The following is a 22,614-nucleotide window of genomic DNA, read 5'->3' as shown; positions in this document are numbered from 1 at the left end:
GCAGTACCTGATCACTGATTCATTCCCCTGAAGCTGCACGAGGTGAAAGTCATTCCTAGAGTCCTCAGGTTGGCAGGACCTGGAAATACATGGTTTGGAAGCACTCCTGATGGGCCTGTATTTCCAAAGATTGATCATGTAGCAGCAACCTGCAGCATGACAGCCCTGCCCAGAATTTCGGGAGGTTGCCCAGATGAGTAAGTCAGTCTCTTGTTACCTTACATAAGACACATGGCAGAGGAGGAATTGCTGTGGAGACTGCATGGTGCTTTCCTGGAAAGCCCCTGCACTAACTTCCAACCTTGTGCCACCTTCTGTATAATCACTTGCATGATTTTCCTGCTGACAAGTCACACCTCTTGCTTTGGGGTGGGCAGGGCTATGCCAGACTGCACCCGTTCTTTGCAGAGGCAGAGCTTGTTGCATCACTGTAGGAAGCAGGAGATTTACACCAGTGGGATTGCACAATCACCTCAGATAAGAGGAATATAACATGTCAGCAGAGCCCATGTCTTTATCGCTGTAGGAGAGACACATAGGAACACTCAGATCTCTGTGGTGTTGAGAGAAAAAAACATCCTTCCCACAGTTTGCTTGAACATGAGCAGTGCAGAGTGGGCAGCACTGTTTGACCAACACCCCAATGCTGCTTATCTGTGATTAGACCAGAGCTGGCACTGATTTAAATCACACATTTCCCTTTCCCTGTCACCTATAATCAATGGAGATATTTTATGTTTATATAGCATCACGGTGTGTTATAAGGCGTGATCTGGATGCAGCCCTCCTGTTCTGCAAGTACATTGGCTCATGAGGACATCACAGAATCAGGGTGGTTTGCATTGGAAGGGACGTCAAAGATCATCTAGTTCCAGTCCCCTGCCATGGGAAGGGACACATTCCACTAGATCAGGTTACTCCAAGCCTTGTCCAACCTGGCCTTGGACACTTCCAGGGATAGGGCAGCCACAGCTTCTCTGGGCAACCTGTGCCAGGGCCCCACCATGCTCACAGTGAAGAATTTCTTCCTAATATCCAATCTAAACCTGCCCTCTTTCAGTTTAAAGCCATTCCCCCTTGTCCTACTACTCCATGTCCATGTCAAAACTCCCTCTCCAGCTCTCTTGTACCCCTCTAGGTACTGGGGAAGGTCCTTTAGGTACTGGGGAAGCCCATCTGGACTTTCTGCCCTGGCAGCTTCTGTGATCATGGGCATTCTGGTCAGTGGTGTCCCAAGCAGTAATGGAAAGAAGAACAACCATCCTATTCATATTCCCCCGTTACAAAATACTTCCTAGAGGATGGTTGGAAAGGCAGGAATGCCCCAGGGCAAGAAAATTGTGAAAGCATGACTTCTGCAAAGGGCCATGTGTGCAGATCTTTTAGGGACCAAATTCACATCCTACCTTGAAAAGAAGGCAAATCCATCTCGAGAGGTGACTGACTGAAGGGAAAACAGACTGAACAGAGGCTTGATTTTAAAATCCTGAGGCCCAGTGAAAACTAGACTGTGAATCTGAGTCTCTCTAATCAAATCTGGATGTCTCAGATGTAGATGTACATTTCTGAGCTGATCTGTTAGACCCCAGTAGAGTCCATGAAGGCAACCAGGGTCTTTAGGGCATATCTTGAAAATGTCTACTTTAGGATAAGGTACATTGCTGGACAGTAAAGGGGGTCCAGGATGACAACACAGAAATAAATATCCACATTGCAGATGTCTGAGCTTAAGAGAGATGAATCTTACCTTGTAGCAGCACCTGTGAGCCCAAAACAGAAAAAAGGATTTAAACAGATAACAAGAGTCCTTCTTTCATCTTGGCCAACACCTTTGTGTTCTCTGTCCTGTACCTTTCAGAGCAATGGAGGAGAGGCGGCAAACAGCACTGGGTTCTTCATTGCTTTGGATACAGGTGACAAGGCAGTGAAACAGGACTTGCCAGAAAATCCTCTAAAAGTAGCCAAAAGATTGCTTAGTTTAATTACCAAGGCCAGAAGGGGGTTTGGAAATCAGCAAGGGCAGAACCAGGGATTCACACCCAGAAATAACAACCTTGATATTTACTCCACCGAAATAAACAGAGTGGGCTGGATATGGGATGAGAAACAGTAACCTTTAAACCATTTTAATGCTTCTTTGGAGATTATAATGAGAATTGTGGAATTACAGGATGAGATGAAAGTTTCTTATTTAGCAAATTAAAGAGAGGTTCTAAGGCTTTCCTGGAACTTCATGCAGCTTCAAAACACAGTAGTCCAAAACCGAGCATCAGCCAGACTAACCACAAGCTTGGTCAGAAGAACAGATCTAAGAGTACTCTCTCTGAGCACCGAGTCACAATCGGTGGGAATCTTTCCATTGACTTCTCTGTTTTCTGGACACATGTGGAGCTTCTTCCCCTTAGATGCAGACGATCTTAGACCCCTGCCTACAGCTGCTAATAGAGGCAGTGTTTGCCTGTCTGCATTCCAGAGCTAATGCACATTCCAGCCCATGTGGAGGACTTTGCCTCCCCTCCAATGCAGGAGGTCACTTCACCTTTGATCCCCTGCGCTGGTGTAAGGCTATCTGAGGAGGAGGGCTGTGGAATGACTCAGCAGCTCCTGCCTGCTCTGTTTCTCCCTTTAAGCGGATTTTTTGCTCCAGTGGAGCTGTTCTCAGAGTGGCTGAAGCTCACATGCCCGATCTTGAAGGCAGCGAGAGCGCAATTATCCAGCAGGTGTAAAGCCAAGTAATGCCAGTTCGGCACAGCCCGGGCGTGAGTCAGGCAGGGGGGTGTGTGGAATCATTGCTGGCATTGCCACGGGAGAGGAGCATCATGTGAAAACAAACTGTCACATGTCAGCAGGGCATCTACCTCCTCCTGCTTCGCCTCAGCGGGAGAACGGGGGACCGTGATTCGGGATGTTTGGTAGAAGTTTGACGAGTCCTATTCGTGCTGTTAAACACCAGCAGTGACTGATACTCCTGAGCTCATGAGGCACGTACCAGAAATTTAAGATGGTCAAAAGCTACAAGATAAGCAACCAGTGAAATGACAAACTGAGGGGAGGGCTTAGATGTAGCACACAGACCAGGTGTGTCAACTGCTTCTTAGCTTCCCAGTGCCCCTTGTGGGAAGGGGTCTGTCCACCTATTTTAGAATCATGGAATGGTTTGGGTTGAGAGGGGCCTTAAAGATCTAATTCCAACCCCCCTGCCATGGACAGGGACACCTTCTACTAGACCAGGTTGTTCCAAGCCCCATCCAACCTGGCCTTGGACACTTCGGGGATGAGGCATCCTCAGCTTCTCTGGGCAACCTGTGCCAGGGCCTCACCACCCTCCTACTGAAGAATTTCTTCATAACATATTATGTATATCTTTCTTGTTTCAGTTTAAAACATGCAAGCCCTAGGTGGGCCACGACAAAGACTTCAGTAGTCTTGCCTAGAGTCCTGCCTAGTTTTCCTTCACTCCCTATCACTGGCACTCCCACAATCACTTCCACTAGTAAAGTCCCACCAATCACTGGCCAACATACCACCACATCACACAGCTCAATTCACACCCCTTTAGGAAGACTTGGCTCTGGAGGCACCACAAGTACCCCCAACACACCTGCTGCATTAGTTCTCCCTGACTTTCAGCCATCATTAATGTACACTAATTAGTACTGTTGGGAACCCTTGAGAAAAGCATGGACAAACACTAAGAAACTACTTAATGCCCAAAAGCATAAAACATCTTGGCTTCAGCTAGTTTATGCTGTATCTCAATACCCAACTTACAGCACAGGGCACAAAAACAGTTTCCAAAAACATTATCACTTTGTTCTAATGGGCTAAATTCAGCCCTGAGGGGTTGTAGGAATTAATGGAGTTTGGCCCAACATGTGGTTAATGAGGATGGTCTATTTGAAGCCCATAAGGTACCACATTTCTGCCACTACAGATTGGCTGGGAATAATTCACCTCTTCAGAGACATTGTATTCACTTCCAGTCCTGGCTATGTTTGCTCTAAATACAGGCAGCAAAAATAGACATCAAAACCAAAAACATTTATTTCAGACTCCAAATGCCTCTGGCTCTGATTTTGATCTCGCATGCAGTAGAAGCTCAAGTGAGTGGAGAGGTTTATTTCTCATTTGTGCCAGTAAAAATGAACTAGGCCCATTATGTTTAACACTGCTTTGGGATGCAGAACATTTAAGACAGTATTTAAATACTTAAAAATCGTTAACCTTGATTAAACAAGGCTAACCTGTACTCCTGATCTCTTCCTATGGATAATCTCTCCTCATCTTTCGATGAAGTTTCTAACTTTCCTGCCCGTACAGCCGATTCCACCTCCCCAGAAGTCCTTCTCAGGAACTTCAGAATCAAACTCATCCAGCATCAGATTTGTAGCTCTGCATGACCTTGTCCTCATCTCTACAAAGCCTGTACACCCATGCTCACCTATCCAGACTAATATGTGTTTACGTGTAAGAAGAGGTGCATAAGGATGTTTTCTTGGAGTCTGCACTGCTGCTCCTCCCTTTTGCATCTTAGACTTTGCCCCCAGTTTGAACTTGACCTTTATGTCTTTGCTGCTGTTTGTTTTGAAACAGGGCACAGCCACAGAGGCTCAAAATATACCTTCAATTCTTGTATCCAAACTCTCCATCGTGCCTTGTTATTTTCCACAAACACTAAAAAAAGCAGAATGCTCCAGAAAGTACTAAACCGCAATTCAAGTGGTGTCAGATCTTCCAAACAGTCCTGTCACTTCCAATGTGGATGACTGGTGTAAGAGATCTCCCATCTTCCCTCTCCCTCTTGCAGCTTATCCGGGCTATTCGTAGCTGAAGAGGTAACTGAGGAAGGATCTCCCCCAGAATGCCTGAATTCAGCTTCAAAAGTTTCAGCTACACCTCTTTGGGTGGACTAAATTGTGCCAGGGAGCATTTTATCGTCCAGAAGCCAACTACCACCATCTGGCTGTGTCCATATTATCAAAGTCCTTCGGCCTCCAGAAAAGAGTGGCTTCATCCAAACTGCTTATGGGAAAAGATCCCCCACCCATGTGAACTTCCCAACAGTGACTGGAGACTGTTTAGGACAGCGCTGGGTGGCCTGGGCCACAAATTGTGCCATGGATCATTTAAACAACAGAAGGCAAATTCCAGAGGCTCAACACTGTTTCACTATTTTAGATGTATCCTTTAAAACCTTCCCATCATCACCAAAAAAAAGGGCTGGATTAATTTTTTTTTTTTTTTCTGGACTACTTGCTTTTAGCTTATGAGTTGTTCTCCTTCTCCTGGAAAGAAATCAGAATATTCCCTGCTGATAAATGCTGTGCTGAGGTAGAGCACGTCCACCTCTTTCCTTTGGGATAAGAGATAGAGCGTGTCCACCTCTTTCCTTTGGGATAACCTTGTGATTTCATTCCTATGGCTCATAAACTTAACTCCTCCAACTTGTTGACTTCCAGCAAGACAGACAAAGGTGGGATTTGGGATTGTATGTATGGGCTCCTCTAGACCACAGCTATGCAGAGGAGGTCTTTCCAAGGAGGCTGAGGAACTCAGTGCCCAGCTCCCTGGTCTTCACTGGTACAGACAGTACCTCCCATCAGCACCGCTTCACGTTCCAGCAGAGACGAAGGGGAGGATACCCAAGTTATCATGTTTGGTCTTTTCCCACCTCCCAACACAGTCCATTAATTACTTGGATCACAAGAAATAAAGAGTGAATTTGAGATTCTCGTCTACTTAGTCATCTGTTAACTTCTGATAAAACTGAGCTTTGTCTTCTTATCTCTCCTTGCCAAACAAAGAGGCCAAGGCCAGCCAAGTGAACCTCATCTTTCACACTACCCGCCTGATCCAATCAGTCACGTATTGTAGTTGATCATTACATTCTCTAGATAACTACTTGCCCTTTATTCTACAATGTAAAAAATGTTTGGTGCACTAACCAGCTAATGGGAAAGAGGAGAAAAGACAAAGTTCCACTGATATCACGTCTTTGTTATCAGTTTCATTGGTGTAAAACTGGCAGTAATTTAGCAATTTGTTTGGTCCATAATCGGATGGAATAACTTGTCTCTCTGGAATGAAAACAATCTTTATCCTCAATATATACCCATTATACACCGTTATACACATATTCTCCAGGGCTCATTGTAATACAAAAGTTTCCCAGTGAACAAACTTTACCATCTTGTTTTTTATCATTATGATTTCTGAATCCTCAAGATATGAAGCTAGTCTTCCTTCAGAGGGTTCTGACCCCCCTTACTCCATTGCATAATTCAGGTTAAAGGCCCAGTCCTTACTCCTGGATGCTCTGTGTTTCTTGGGAACAATCTCTCAAATACAAATGTTATCAGGTCAGTTTTTCTGGTCAATGTATCTGTTATCTATCAGGCCTCTCATTTAGAAGATATTGGGACTTTCTTGGGAACAGGCTGACATCTCTAGCCTACACTCTTTGGAGTCACAGTTCCTAACTGATCACCAAATCTAAGGGAAAATGGAAATTTTGAAAATTTTGAAAATTGGCTTCAGAAACTTCACCATCAATTCCGAAAATCTCAACTTTGGACTGATGCCCCTCTGGTGGAAAGGCCCGAGTTCATTCTGTAGTGGTGATAAAATTTTGCTCTCATTTCTAAGAGTGCAATGCTGGAAGCAGAGTTAGTTAGTCCCTTCAACCATTTCCTTTGGCTAAGGGTAGATTACACACATATAACAAAATACAACCTTCCTCCCACCTACCCCAGAGCTTTGCACCACGTGTATTTACAGCAAGCAATCACCCTGTAAGACAGGAAGGCAACTGCAGAGACTGAATGGTTGGCAAAGAACTGGTTAGTTAAAAGGGTGGTTGATGTTCTGAGATACTGAGTGGTTAACAACATGTCAAGTGGCTGTTTGAGAGGATGCTCATATTTACTCAGAGGTCAATTATTCACTCATAAATTTATTGGTTTAATTTCCTTGTAGTCTATTTCCTCTATTACATATTCATAATCATCTTCTCATAAGTTTTTCTCCTACAGCTACTAATTATTCTCTATGTTCACCACACACCTTTTGTGCCATATAGATGGGAATATTAATTTCCGTCGAGCAGAGACTTTTTTTTAATTAAAGCAATGTTCTTTAGAAATAAATGCAACAACCATCAATTAAATTCAGCAAATAAGGAAAAGTCATTAAATAAGAATGCCAATCAAGATGCTGAAGCTCAAATTCAAATGACATCAATCATACTTCTGTTGTTCCAAAACACTGACTTAATCGATGCAAAGTCCACAGGGCTTCAGCGAGGGAACCGTTCACACACATTACTTTTTGTTTCTCTGGAAGATGAAGCTCTGTACCTGGGGCAATCAAACAGCACCTCAGCCATGCTGGAAAAAGGTGTGCAAAAGGTGTGTTCCATGCCACTGGCTTCTGAGAAATCAACAGATGAGGCATCTCAGACTCTGCATGGTGTCTTCACTCCTTCACGTGAGCAAGAGCAGGTACAACAAATGGAAGCACTTGAAATATTTCACTGAAAATAAGGGTTATCAAATTCTCTGGGTACTTAAAACTATTTTTTTCTGAGGGAGACAGTCAAGTGTCATTCCTTTTTAATGAGGATCTTCCAAGATGCACAAGCCTTTAAGGTCTGCAAGGGAGTGTTTCTGCATAAACACTTCCCTATTTTGTTTAATCAAAGCAGCAGAGAAGGAAGGACATGGTCACCAAGAAACGAGAACTAGATTAAGAAAAATCCCCTAGTGGACCTTACAAAATTCAGTAATTTGGATCTTGGCTTCAAGAGAATGGAGTAAGAAACTTGCAACTCCGAACTGGATATCGTCAAGTATTTATTTCATACAGCTACATGTTGCAGTTCATGCTGTAGTTACACATAACAACAAAAAAACCCCCATATAATGAGCTCCTTGCCTATTGTGTTTGGCCCCGAGCAAGAAAAACTTCTGCAGTAGAGCAGCCCCTTGGTCCAGAGGTTGGATTGTGTCCTAGAGCCATCTGATAGATCTGTTTTCCAGAACCGTGGCCAGACGCACACAACTCCCATTAAAGTAATTGATGGCCCTGTGAGCTTCATACTTCAATATCCCGGGATCTATAGATCACAGCACAATGCACTATATTGTAATATATGGCAAATTGCATTGAAGTCAGTTGGCACTGGCTAAGAAAGGACCAAAGAGAAGATGGATATTAGAGTCCAGGAAGAGGCACGAGGGATATGTTAGAAGGCAGTAGCCAGCTGTGCAGAGTTTAACCTGCCTATGATATTTCTGTGAGGGCTGCAAGCAGAAAATCCCATCCCATTATCTCCAGAGGAGGAAGAAGGATCGTGAAGAGAGAAGGGTGAATTATTAAAGGCTAGGCCAAGTATGACTGAGAGCTTATTAAAAAGGGAGGAGGATGGGTAAGCGGAGAAACAGCTTGCTAGGCTGGTTCTATTAAAATCTAAGGCCAGATCCTCTGTGTAAATTAGCATAGCTCCATTGGCTCGGGTCGACTGGTTGACTTCTCTGGCTTTATGGCAGTTTACCAGCTGACATTTTAGCCCATTAACTTGAAGCATTGCATGTTTTCCTGTTCTGTCCCCCACTCTTTTTTTTTTTTTTTTTTTTCCCCTGCCAGAACTGACAAAATTCTTCAGCTGAAACATCCGAGGAACGACATCTCATCAAAGATGGACGTTTCCATGGAAATATCTGTTTCGGATGAAATTTTTTTGAGTCTTTCTCGGATAAAATATAAATAACTGGTTGGACAAGTTTTCAATAAATCAAAAAAGAAACTTCGCTGGAGAAGCTGTAATGTTGTTTGGGTTGCATTTTCCCTCTGTTTCCTCTAATAAAGAACATACAATGCCTGAAGAAAAGAAATGACCAAAATGAAAATTTGCTGAAAACTTCCAAGAGGAGACGAAACTTTGTATCGGGTTATTCCCCCACAGATGCCCACATTTATACCTCTGAGGGCAGAAAGAGATGATGAAGAGCTGATGGCAGTGAATGTAAGGCAGAGGAGGGAGAGATAAGCACTCCTGGTTTCTCTCTGGTTGAGGGCCTTTACTTTTTTCTCCCTCTTTTCCCTGCTCCTCCCTTCCCACTCCTTGCAGCTTGTGCCTGAGACTGTAATCTGGTGGGAAAAAAATCCCAGAGCAAGCTGTGCCTCCCCTGCACCAGACATTGCTGATAGAGAGATCCTCTGACATGGATCTAGAGGGTTTTTTCTTCCTCATTTTGAGCCCTGATTTACCCACACAAAGGGACCGACATACGGGGAAATACATTCCAGGGGTGAAACTGCTGTGGCTGTTTCCCAAAATGTAATCCCAAGGAAGAAGAACTGGTTATGGAAGATTATGCCCTGAAAAAATTATTTAAAAAAATGAATATGTAAAATAAAATGCAGAGTTCTGTTCAAAGACACGGAGGAGTCTGACCGCAATGGCAGCTGGTAACTACATCCCTGAGAGTCTCACTGGGAGTCTCATCCCAAGGATATTAGAGGAGTAGGAGGGCATTGAGGATCCTGGACATATCCTAACACCTCCATATCTGCCAGTAGTCCCATGCCCCAAAATAGCACTGGGCAACCACTCCTGGGGGTCTCACCTGGTGTATGCAATGACAGCCAAGGCTGTGCTTTACAATTCCAAGATATTATTGCAGATAAAAGACTCAGTTGAGTATTTCCAGAGTTTTACCTTCCATTAACTACACAGAAAGCTCTCTGTTAATGAAATCATAGAGTCACAGATTCATATAATGGTTTGGGTTGGAAAGATCAACTAATTCCAACTCCCTGCAGGGACACCTTCTACTAGTCCAGGTTGCTCCAAGCCCCATCCAACTTGGCCTCGGACACTTCCAGGGTTGGGGCAGCCACAGCTTCTCTGGGCAACCTGTGCTAGTGCTTCACCACCCTCACAAAGAAGCATTTCTTCCTAATATCTAATCTAAGCCTGCCCTCTTTCAGTTTAAAACCATTTCCCCTCACTCCATCACTATCTGCCCATGTAAAATAAGTTCCAACAACCAATCCCTTTTTCTGGGTAAGCAGGACCAGCTTCCTTGGTGCAGTTCAGAATAGCAAAAAAATTAAGAAGCCTCCTATGAATGGGGAAGGGAGTTTGAGCTACCAGCTGCTTTGAACATTTGTAGAGGAATACTTGGGGACTGGGCTGCAAATACACCACCATATTCCACTTTCCAGGAGCCTGAAGTATGTTTGGGAATATACAGGAGAGACCTGCTGCTGGTGTTAAACACCAACCAGAGCAGGGCCTATTCCAACACATGGATGAATAATGTCATGTCATTTTATTGCTGTGCATGAGGTCCCATAAAGAATATGTCACTTGACTTAATTTTCCCACATAAAGAATAAAAGATATCTTTAAATCACTGCTTAGCTTTAGGCAGCTCTTAGCTGCTGACCAGTGTGGAAATCCCATCTGGAAAAGACATGCAGACTCGTCATCACTGCCAAGGTGGTTTTCTACAGCAAGTGCTAATGCAAAATGAGACAAGAACTACTTATTTTGGTGCAGGCAAACTACAGATTTTCCATGAGCCTGTTAGTTGAGGTCAGCCAGATTAAAAAAAAAAAAAAAATTAGTTTGTTAAACTATAAATGCAATTAAAACCAAAGAGGGCGCACTGGGAGTGGGTGTTATTCAGCGTGTATAAGGGGATGCCAGAATCTGGCTCTGAATAGTTTTGATTAACAAACCTGGGCCTGAATTGCTGGAGAACTGTTCATTTCGTTAAGCCATTATTCATGGCCTGTGACTGGTCGTAAGTAATGTTCTGCATCCTGATGAGAGGATTGAAGCTTACGCTGGCATGATGAATGCCTGACAGCAGATAATGAATAGTGTACTTCCCTCACAATTCACAAATGCTCTGGGGTTTCTGAATTGTAAACTACCAGGCCAAACTCACTGAACAAGTACATTGAAATAACATTCCCAAAAGCAGCAGGATTTCAGCTCTTTCTCTATGGGTTAGAGTTTAATTTCCTTAAATCAAAGCAGTACAGGTCAAGCAGGTGTCCTAGAGCTGCTTGTTGGTTTTGTCTCAGGCCCAGCCACTCTGCAAATATTACCCAACCCCTCAGCCACAAATCCCTCTTTAGGGACAGAGCTGGGGGTTCCCCACCAGGCCAAAACCCAACTGTCCCAAAAAGTACTATTTCTCCATGACTCCACCATTTCCACTTGTAGCTGGAGCTGTATAAATACTTGCAAGTATAAATACTTGCAAATAACAACCCACACAGTCACATAAATAGCAGCCAATGGAAGCCCAAGTCATTCATTTATTAGTATATTGGCCAACGGACTGTCTTAATTATTTAACTATTCTGGTAAAAGGTAATGCATAAAGAACTTAAATGGTGTGTGGATCTTGCAGAGGGCCCTCAGCCAAGGGAAAATTCAGGCAGTTCAAAGTCTCCCCTGCATGCAAATGGGATGGAGTACACTCCTGCTGCTCAGAGCTGTGGGATGACTGGTCAGGGGCAAAGCATTGCAAACGATGCTTGGACCAAGACACTGCCGTACAGAGCTTTATCACAGCCTCTAAATACCAGTTTGGCTTGTACCCAGTCATATATATATCCCCTAGTGAACACAATGCCAGTATGCAAGGCAAATGTTTCATTTACTGACCCAAGGGAAAGTGAAATGTATAATAGCTGTACAGTGAACCTCGGAGAAAACCACCTGAGAACATCAAGATGCAGGTGCTGCAGCTGAGCATCTGACAGACAACCACGTGCGAGAACACTTCCCCCGTGGCAGACAAGGAAAAAATCGCTGGGCTCCAGATATTTGTGCTTCATAGTCTGATCTCTCAACCAAGCTGAAGAAGCAATTAATTGAATTAACACGGCATCCCAGCCTCCGGAGCACTCCCCACTCTGCGGCTGTGGGAAGTCTGTTGCTGTGGCAGGCCTGCCCACACGTCTCCAGATAACAGCGCTGCTGCTATTTCTTCCTCTTACAGCCCAGTCTGTGACAGCCATGGCACTCCTTAAGTTGGTGGCTTGGGACAGGCTGCAATTTGGGAATGGCTCAAGTGAGAGTCTCAGTTCAGCAGCATCCTGCTGGGATGGCGTCTCCGAAAATAAACAAGTGGAGGTTTCCCACCGACCCGGCATCGGGTGCGTTTTCGCTCTTGGCACCTTTTTAACAAACTGTTGCACTGTGGTTCCATGAGGGAAAAGCACATGATTTGTGAGTCCTTTGAGTCTGAGCTCCCACATCCCACTGATCCACCCGGGGCTTCTGCTTCTGATAGGTGGGGGATAGGACTGGGAATTATGGACTTCACCTGTCTTCTAGGAGTAGTACAAAACTTATCCATCATATTCCTTCCTGTGTCTTTATTGGGTTGATTTTCAAGATCTTAAAGGATAGCTTCAACCTCAGACTGGGGAGGGAGCAGACTGGGTAGACCCAACCCTGCCAGAAATTGCCCGTGTAATTGCAGTTGAATTATTCTTTCTATGTTTCGGTTTTCCACAGGAAATTGTATTTCCTTTTACACTTAGAACTGTAGATCTTTATTCTGTGGGTCACTTCCCACTACTTTTTGTACAGAATCCAGTGCAATGGGACTAATTTTGACAAGATTATTGAATTATCTTGATCTCACTATCACATATTTTTATTAAGCTCAATTTCATCCTGATTGTCCTATATAAGGGCTTCTTGCTGATGCTTAGACCCTTCTGTTACTTGTAGATCTTTATCAGAGAACATTTTTCATGGATTCAGTTCCTTTTACTGGAACATAAATTCTACAGTGAAAATTGAGAGATATTACTCCAAACTACCTGTGGGTGGCCAGAGTTGGGGAACCAACAAGAACCACTCAGGTGTCTACTGGACTCCCTCTCATTACACAGGCAGCAGAAGGGACAACTGGAGAAGAGAACAATACTATTCCCAAGTGCAGTCACATAAATCCTTTAAATAATCCCTGCTTTTCCGACATCTAAGGTTCCTCTTCCCAGCAAACATCACCAAGCTTCTTCGCAGCTCTCCGGCAACCAGGTGCTGAAGATCACCCCATATTTGAAATTCTCAGGGGAAAGCCACTAGGACTGAAATGCAGAGTTGTTAGGATTTTTCTTTAAGGACTTTTCTTTAAGGATTTCCTAATCCCTACCCTTTCTTTGCTCCATTTTCCCTTCCTCTGCTTTACCACTCCCTTCCCCCTCACAGTTTACGCACAGAACTCATACATGCCTAAGGCTTCCTTTCGTAAATCTGTCCTCTTTCCCTCACTCAGACCTCCCCACTTTGACTCTGATTTCTTTACTCCCAGCCCCACGGACCATCCCACCACATGAGAAATGCTCTTTCACATTCCTGACGCTCCCCTGTTCCACCAGCAGCCAAGTGAACGAAATTTCAATCTCACGGTACAAGTGGAAGCACCATAGCTCCAAAGGCTTCAAAGGGAGCTTGTGGCTTCTATGCCAGCATTTTTTGTGGTAGTCCCTCACTGTTAGTTAAGTCTGGTATCAGCCTTAACCAACTATGCCACTTCACTTTCCAAAGCCAGCCCGTAATTAAAAGAAGGTCAATAGACTCTCGATGATGATGCAATGATGTGTTCTCAGGTGCTCTCCTGGGCACGAGGCCAAAAGCTAAGTTACCATTTATGCAATTTGAAATGAAAGGCATAAAATTAGGCACTGACTAGAACTTCTCATTGCAATTCTTAACCGTTTCGACTTTGCTTTTCCAACAGTCAGCAGGTTTTTCTTCTGAGAAGTCCTTTCAAAAAATAAATTAGATGGCTACTTACCATGACTATCAGTTGACTCAGATGACAGGACATTGCACTTACAAGACCTTTCGTGTTCCTCACTCCTCCTTTTCTATTTCCCAATTAGGCCAGATTCTACTGCCTTTATTCATACTGTTGTATTATTTCATAGCTCACACCAGTGATTTCAGTAGTGACTCCCAGGATAAATTACCGTTTCCATGTGCCAAGATGACCTGAAGTCCTTGCCGAGGGCTGTTTCAGGCCTTTGTCATGACTTTCTTATCCTGTTTCGTCCTCCACAAAGCCAGGACTTTCTCACAGCTCGTCACCTGGTTCCCCCAGAATGGGTAGACAAATACCTTCCCGTGTTTACTGTGCTTAATGGGAGACCATTAACTGCGTCACTAACGCGGCGTGTATCGACCATCGCTCTTAGGAACTCAGCAACCCCACCACGTACCTATCAGTAAGAAGGTACTTATTGTCCTGCTTTATATGTGACAGTGGTTGTGTGGGCCAATGCCTCACTGAAACAGGCATTATGTTAACATTTCCCATATTTGGGGGATAAAACACACGCTTTTAAGAATGGGTACCAACCACTGAAATGAGAATTCTGAACGTTTATAAGCATTTAAAAGCATGAACCTCTAAGAGTCATGAGAACATCATGTACTTATCCTATTTCCCTCCAATGAAAGTCCAGCCAATCACCTTTGAGTGCTGTGAAATCCTCACTGGAGTTGGTGCACAAGGTAGAGCTTAGTTATGGAGCCCATTGTAAATCAGTGGGAATCTTTGTAAGTATAAATCACAGAGCAAAATCAATTGCTTACTAATCATTGCTCAGGAAGAATATCAAGAGCACAAAGTCAAATTCCCAAAAAAATAGGGAATGCCAGAGTTAAGATGATCATGACCTAGTCTGGAAAGGACAAACTGCTACACTTGATGCTGCGTAGCCTCAGGGGAATGTGCAGTAACTGGTTACCCCAGTGCCCTATAAAATCCACTCCCAGGCTTTCCACATTTGATATTAATAGGAGTTATAAACAGGCAGAGAACCATAACACGAGATTAGCTGTTGTTATATCTGTTTCAGAGATAAACTATCTGACAGTCAGTGAAACTGAAATGGAAACCAAGCCTCTAGAGCCGCATTGGCAGGAACACTGCAGCGGGATACTGGAGAACAGAGTGCTCACAATGGGTAACCAGATAAGGGCAGAGCCAAGTTCTATCCTATTCCACTGCTGTCCTCAAGTGAAGCAGCAGAACAATCAAAAGTGAAGTCCTGCTACTGTTGTCACGTCTCCGCTGTGGTCCCTTGAGGACACAGAATTCCCACCTCTCACCTCTTACCAACAGCAAAAAGCTGTGGAATCATAGGATCATTTGGGTTGGAAAGGACCTTTAAAGGTCACCTAATCCAATCGCTCTGCCATGGGCAGGGACATCTTCAACGAGATAAGGTTGCTCAGAGCCACACCCTGCCTGTCCTTGAATGTTTCCAGGGATGGGGCATCCACCACCTTTCCATAGAACAGATACAGTCTAAGGCTGCAGATAAACAAGCAATTGCACTTCTTGAAGTTGCTGTTGCCTCCTAAATTGTTGTTTCTGGCTCTGTGGTGTTGCTTTTGGAGTCTGAAAGATTCGGAGTAGGCCTGAATTAGGTTTAGGACAAACTATTTAGGCTAAAGAATTTAACTGGTTGTCTGCAGTCACCTGGTCTCAACTGAGTGGGAGCTTTGTTACAAATGTCTCTGCTGGCTGAATTCTAGTGGCAGCTCCTCTCCAGCTCTAAGATGTTGATGAGCACCTTGGGGCAGCAGGAGACTTTAAACTTGGTTGGATGAAGCAGAAGACGCAACAAGCACATGAATGGGAGACTTTGCCAACCTTTGAAAAGGCTGGAACACGATTTGGTTGCCTGCTAAGAAGAGAGCAGGCTGTCTTGCAAAGGTGGAGCATTTGCAATTGGGAAGGACTGGATATCTCACTTGTAGGTCACCAGGTGATGAGCTCTCAGAGCCTTCTACCTGTGGGTCACCAGCTGAATTCAGCCCAGCACCAAAATTATGGCCAGGAATTTTAATTATATGTTTGCTTCACATTGGGTTGAACACTTTTCAGGCATTATTTCTCACGTGTGTGTCTGATATCTGGCACAATCAGGCCTTATCTTAGTTGGCTTCCTTAATCAAAGTTTCTGGATTAGTAGTCTACCGGAATTTGGGGTTGAACATAAATTGTTAACGTTAGTAAAAATGGCATTCAGTTTTTTTCAGCACTACTTTAAGCCAAGCTAAGGATCCACATTTTCTATCATATGCACGGTAAAAAGTCAAGGAGAATAAAATCCCCACATTTACCCATAATTTGCAATGCTATTTTTTTCCCCGAAAGCCTTTATCGCGGAGCAAGAAGGAAAAGAATTTCTGTTACAGTATTTGAAAGCAGGTTTCATGAATGTTTCTCAGTCTGACAGTAATACTGGTTCCTCCCAAACTACTCAGCCTGAAACAGACAACTCATAATGTTAAAGTTCAGGACAGTTACAGTTGACTGGAAAAGGGACTCAGAATGGAAATTGTTGTGCAACTGCTACGTTATGACTTGCTGCCGGATCTGAAGACAATATTAAAAGTAGCCATTTTCTTCTGATTGATCTCGTACTCTCTTATCCTTCTGCAGAACGACAATGGTAACCTCTAAACGATAGCATTGCTTGGAGTTTTCTCATTTCTTTTTGTACAGAAATAAACATGCTGTATTCAAAGGCACAAAATTCTTGGAATTCACAGCACTTGGTGAAACCGAAGGTGATCAAACAAGCACTGGCTTAATAAATTATGATATGCACATATATTCCAAGAGGGAATACTCTGTGTTTTACTTTGGTGAAAGCAGAGTCCCAGCACACTTAATGCTCTACTGTTTTCTCATCCAAATCTCTTCTGCCATATCAAATAGGTCACTGTGTGGAAATCACAGCCATGTTTTAAGTAGATTGTGTTAACTTTATGAATGCGTCATAAAATGGGAACTCCATAACTCTGTATTGACACTGTTTTACTGTTGCAATTTACCATCCTAATGGCACTATTTAGGAAACAATGACTGAACTGCAATGAGATAATTAAGGAATAATCTCCATTACTTCAAAGTATACAAAGCAGTAAACAGCTGCCAAAAGTGATTAATAGCTAAGGTGAAGTTAAGACATCTAATCAATCTAATAAACCATTTATTGCAAGAATATAGAGGCTTACACTAAATGTGAGACATTTATCTTATTGATACAAACTGCAGTATTTGCCTTTCTTTAGGATGTAATATCACGAGACCTTGATTATTCTTCCATTAAAGTCAAGGATAAAACTCCCATTGTGATCCCAGGGTCAAGCCTTCACTGAGCTGATACCAATGAAAATAAATGCTTCCTTTTAATGTAGAACAGTTCTGCTAAAACATTTTTTTTCCCCTGTTATAAAACATCCTGTGGCATTGAAAGGGGGATATGTTTTACTGGCAAGGACAAATGTCAGGAGTCATGATGAAAACCTGGATCTTCTTCTAGCTGGTACTGTAATTCCCTGCAAAGTATTGTTTTGTCTGTGCCTCCACCACGGATCTGTGACAGGGAGATGAAACCATTCCTTGTTCCACAGGATTATTCGGGATTTAGTTCATGTAGCATACAAAGAAACACAGATAGAAGATACTGTACACACTTCACGGTGTTCCTAAAGTAAAAACAGAAAGGATACATGGATTGTAACAGCTATCTCATAACTGGCACAGGAATGGGAGTAGTGGGGGTGGAGAGGCTGAACCCATACTCAGGGGAAGGGACCTGTTTCCAGTGTTACAGCAGTGCTGCCAGTACAAGTACAGCTGAGCTTCCTCAATTTCCATTTGGCTTCCCAATGCCCTGCAAGAGCGTGGACTTTCTACAGCTCCAAGTGTGTCATCAGTATCTTGCTTTTCTGCTCTCCACTTTAGTCTGGAGGGGTGAGGGAGCTGCATTGCAGCAGCAAAGGGACAAGCACAGGCAGAGACAGCCCCTTCTGGCACATTCTCCCACCCTACTTCCCCCCCAGACAGCAGTTCCCTCTCTAATCTGAAGTAAGCACCCAATTCCTTCATCAGCTGAACATACACAGTGAGCTGTTTGACTGGAATTTTATGAGTTGCAGAAACAATCTTACCAACATTAAAATCATACATACCACATTGGCTCAAGGTGAACATCGCATTTGTCAAGCCTTGCAAAACGTGCTTTTCATCAGACAAGATGTTTCTATCTCCTCATCCCTGCATAGAAAAGAGGCACTGGAGCACATGTTCTCCCACCACATGTTATAATTGCTCTTCCCCTGAGAAGAACTGGAAGATGTTCTTAGTGCTGGATGACTCTTGAACTTGCTCTGAAGCAATTCCTTTGTCTTAGTGCTAGCAGGAAGCTCCTTTGGTTTTCCCCAAATATAAATATTGATACAGAAACTCATACCAAATAATAACAGAGGTATGAATTTATTGTTTCAGCAAAAGCTCCCATGCAAATTAACCCTCGGATAATTAAAGATGCCTGCAGTGCCTGGGCGGGTAAAAGATCAAGCACTTGCTGGATTACAACATAAGCAGTGCTGTGATAAAGCTGCATAATAACTCAGGAGCAGGAGCTCCCAGCCTTCACAAGTAGCAGGGCTAATTCCATCAGCCAACATGTACCAACTCCTGTTCATCTGTGCCCGATCCAACCTGCAAGGGACGGTTTGGAGCAGCAAGACTCTTGTCTGGAGGAGCCAAAGCCAAAGAGCAGGTTGAAACTTGTACAGCTGGATGCAATGCAAGCAGTGGCATCGCACTCACTCCCCGTGCAAGTGTTTGTCATAGGAGTAGAACGGGCAAACCTAAAATACAAGTCCCAGAAACCTGCAATACTGGTATCTCTGCCTGTACTGATGTTTAGGGAGTGTTAGTTTTGGAGAGAGAAAGCGCAGGTAGATTTTGAATCACTTTTTCTACACTGAAAAAAAACACAGCAATTCGAAGACTCACAGCAAAATGTTTAAGTGTGTTAACTGTGGGAATGTAACAAGGCCCTGGAGATTTAAGTCATTTTCCCCAGGAACTGGCTGTGGCACTGCTGCTGAGCAGAAATTCCTCAAGGCTGGGCCTGTAGTCTTCCTTCATGGTAAAGCATTGCAACAAGAACAGCTGCTTAAATTGCTGGGATTAAACAAAGTGGTCATTTCTGCAACCCTGTTTGGCAGCTGAAATGAATCACAGAATTCCAGAATGGTCTGGGTTGGAAAGGACCTTAAAGACCAACTAGTTCCAACTTCCCTGCTATGGGCAGGGACACCTTCCACTAGACAAGGTTCCTCCAAGCCCCATCCAACCTGGCCTTAAACACTTCCAGGGATGGGGAGTCAATGCCATGGGTTTGCTACTGTTAAGTAAAACTGCTCTGACATACATTTATGAGGTTTTTTTTAAATGCACATGGGCAGTAGCTTTCCCTTTATTAGGGCAAAAAGAAGATAGTCGTAACCAACATTACTAAAATTCATGTTGCCTGGGTCTATGCCAGCAATGGAAAGATTTTCCCCATTTAGGTAATTAAATTTAAAATTACATTTGTCCTTTTCATAGCAAGGTTGCAATAGAGGTTTGTATATGCATTAGAATTCATTTTTTCTAGGAGCGAAAGGAGGTTGCAATTCCTTATCTATGTTAAATATGCCACCATGTTTTCTCAAAGGTTTTCGCTTGGTTTTACAGTGTGACAGGTCCAAAAAAAAGCCATTATTTGGGGTGGGCTCTGGGTTATGGCAGGTACTGAGGAGGGTGGGAGCAGGGCAGGCACACCACAGTTTATCTCCTCATGGAGCAGCAAACAGCGGTGCTGGGAATTCCTGGAGAGCCAGACGTGCCTTTTAGGAAAAAGACAGAGAGTACTTGCTCTGGGAGAAGCAGCCAAGCCTGTCCTCAGTACCTTCTCAGTACCAGAGAGACATGGAATTCCTGGAACGAGTTCAGTGGAGGCTAGAAAATTAAGGGACTGGAGTATCTCTTGTACAAGGAAAGGCTGAGGGAGCTGGGCCTGTTCAGCCTTGAGAAGAGATGGCTGAGAGGAGACATCATCAATATCTATCAGCACCTGCAAGGAATGTGTCAGAGAATGGACACATGGCCCTGCTTGGTGGTGCCCAGCAGTAGGACAAGAGGCAATACGCAGACACTGATGCACAGGAAATTCCACCAGAACATGAGGAAGAACTTCTTTACTGTGCTGTGACCACGCACTGGAACAGACTGTCCAGAGAGGTTGTGGAGACTCCCTTACCGGAGATATTCCAGAACCGTCTGGACACAATCCTGTGTCGTGTACTCTGGGATGATGCTGCTTGAGGAGTGAGGTTGGACCAAGTGACCCTCTGTGTCCCTTCCAACCTGACCCATTCTGTGATTTGAGCTACACGCTCGCCTCTGAAAAACACACCTCATGGCCACCTGCAAAAAAATACCTCACTCCCCACATCTCCTAAGCAAACGATTTATACTTGGTCCCGAAGGGTACAGTATAAATGTGTTAACAATTATTAACATTAAATAAACGTGAACATTTGCTAATAACAAAAATATTAACATTTGGGTCCAGAGAAGGGCAACAGAGCTGGGGAAGGGTCTGGAGCAGCAGGAGCTGCTGAGGGAGCTGGGGGGGCTCAGCCTGGAGAAGAGGAGGCTCAGGGGAGACCTTGTTGCTCTCTACAACTCCGAGAGGAGGTTGTAGCCAGGTGGGGGTCGATCTCTTCTCCCGGGTAAAAACTGACAGGATGAGAGGAACTGAGCTCAGAGGAGGTTTAGGTTGGGCTTTTGGAGGAATTTCTTCCCCGAAAGAGTGACTGGATATCGGAACGGGTTGCCCAGCGAGGCGGGGGAGTCCCACCCCTGGAGGGTGTTTAAGGAAAGCCTGAACGTGGCACTGAGCCCCAGGTCGGACCCGACGGTACCGCAGCTCTTCCCCAACCAAAACAACCCCGCGACTCCCAGATTTATCTTTTCCCGCGCACCCTCGGGCGGGAAATGGCGGCCGGGCCGAGCCCGGCCCGGCCCACCCCGCGCCCTCACGGCCCCAAGCACCGCCCGCCCCCCGGGCACTCCCCTCCCCTTTGTACGGCCGTGTCCCCTCCCCCGGGCCCGCCCCGTTGTTTACCGCGCTCCGCGGGCGCTGCCGCTCCCGCCCCTCGCTCGGGACCCGGCGCGGGGCGGGCCGGGCGCGCTCACGGGGCTCCGGGCGCGGCGGCGGCGGAGAAGGAGGAGGAGGAGGCGGCGGCGGGTTGTGGCGCAGCGCGGGAGCGGCTCGGCCCCTTTCCCCTCCCTTCCTCCCCTCGCGCCGCGCTTCCCTCCTCGCCCGCCACCGGGAGAACGGGGGGAGGAGGAGGAGGAAGAGGAGGAGGAGGAGGAGGGGGCGGCCCGGCGAGCGGCGGGAGGAAGGGGGGCGCGGGGATGAGATAAGCGCGGGGGCGGGCGGCCGGGGGGGGGGTGATGTAGGGGCGGCTCAGGTGGATGCGGGGGGCGGCGTGAGGCCGCGGGGGGAGGCGCGGAGCGGAGCGCAGGGACGGGGGCTCTTCCCCCGCCTCGGGAGGCGGCGGCGGAGGGGGCTCGGAGGGGAGGGGGGGGTGGGGTGGGGAAGCGCTCGGAGGGGCTTCCCGGAAGGGTGAATTGGGATTAATCCCGGTATTGGGGTTTTTTTTTATTATTATTTTTCTTTTTTAAGGGGGGGGGTTGCGCTGCTTCCCCCCCCTCGCCGCCGCGGAGAATTGGCGCCGGGAGGAGGAGGCGGCGGTGGCAGCGCGGTGCTCCCCCCTTCACCCCCACCCCCTTGGCTTCGCTCCTGGAGGAGTTAGTTGGGGGGTTGGTTTTTTTTTTTTCCCCCCCCCCGCCTTTTTTTTTCTTTTTTTTTCTTTTTTTTTTTTGTTAATTTTTATTTTTTTAAATACAAACCCGCGTATTGTTTTTTTTTTTTTTTTCCGAACAAACAAACAAACCAACCAACCAACCCGGCCCCCCCCCCCCCCCCCCGCCCCGTTCCCCACTCCCGCCCCGCACACACGCCTGCCTCTGGGAGGGAAATAGCCAGGTGGAATCTCACTCTGTTTCCATGGACAACCCGTCCATTATCACCCAGGTGACTAACCCCAAAGAGGAGGAGATCCTGTCCTGCACTCAGGATAAAGGTGAGCTACCTTCTCTCTTTTCTCTATGATTTCCACCCCCCCCACCCCCTCCACTTAAAATCGCATTCTTCAGTGACCGTATAATCCTCTCTAGGCTACTGGGAATAGAGGAGGGCTTGTTGGGTTGGGGTTGGTTTTTTGCTTGTGGGGTGAAGGTATTTGCATGAAGGTCTCTGAATTTGCTTACTGGATACAGCCGAGAACTTGTTAGAGTGTTTAAATGCCAAGTTTAGTCGGTCATTTAAATAAAATACTCTTGTTCCTCGAGGTTTGGGGAGGTAACTTTGTACGGTGGTCACTGTGCCGTTAGTGCCCCGCTTCAGGGAAGGGATACCTGTGCTGGGTGTGTTGGAACCCTTTGAAATCTCAGCTGTTAAGATTTTAAATTTTTTTTTCCCTCCTTTTTTTTTTTTTTAAAGTAAAATAAAAAAATTCCAGGTTTCTTTCTGTTTTCCTGTGTTCTTTCCTGCCTCACATTTCAGAACGTGTAGCTTTCAGGTTTGTTGGAGGATATTTGTGCTTCTCAGAAGGAGATATGCGCTACTTTTAAAAGCGGCTCTGTT

General features: G+C 45.2%; 1 protein-coding gene and 1 long non-coding RNA gene across 8 annotated transcripts in view; one reads left to right on the top strand and one right to left on the bottom strand.

Annotated features, from left to right (window-relative positions):
* Positions 1-16,470: 16,470 nt before the first annotated feature.
* Positions 16,471-19,012, bottom strand: LOC116791307. The gene is made up of 3 exons (XR_004358685.1): positions 18,867-19,012; positions 18,035-18,119; positions 16,471-17,548 (listed from the first exon to the last, which is right to left on the bottom strand). It is a non-coding gene; the product is annotated as an uncharacterized LOC116791307 (long non-coding RNA).
* Positions 19,013-21,836: 2,824 nt separating this feature from the next.
* Positions 21,837-22,614, top strand: part of CTDSPL (CTD small phosphatase like) — an 86,731-nt gene continuing 85,953 nt past the window's right edge. For 2 of the 7 annotated variants that reach the window (XM_032708273.1, XM_032708263.1), the window contains exon 1: positions 21,876-22,051. In XM_032708273.1, the coding sequence (XP_032564164.1) occupies positions 21,976-22,051 (76 nt within the window). In that variant the 5' untranslated portion in view covers positions 21,876-21,975. Of the gene's footprint in view, positions 22,052-22,614 lie in introns of all 7 variants that reach the window. The other 5 variants (XM_032708293.1, XM_032708282.1, XM_032708322.1 and 2 more) reach the window with 4 other exon arrangements.

Source organism: Chiroxiphia lanceolata, chromosome 1, assembly GCF_009829145.1.
Source record: "Chiroxiphia lanceolata isolate bChiLan1 chromosome 1, bChiLan1.pri, whole genome shotgun sequence".
NCBI classification, from domain to species: domain Eukaryota; kingdom Metazoa; phylum Chordata; class Aves; order Passeriformes; family Pipridae; genus Chiroxiphia; species Chiroxiphia lanceolata.
Note: the sequence above shows the minus strand (reverse complement) of the source record. Positions and strands in the feature narration are given on the sequence as shown.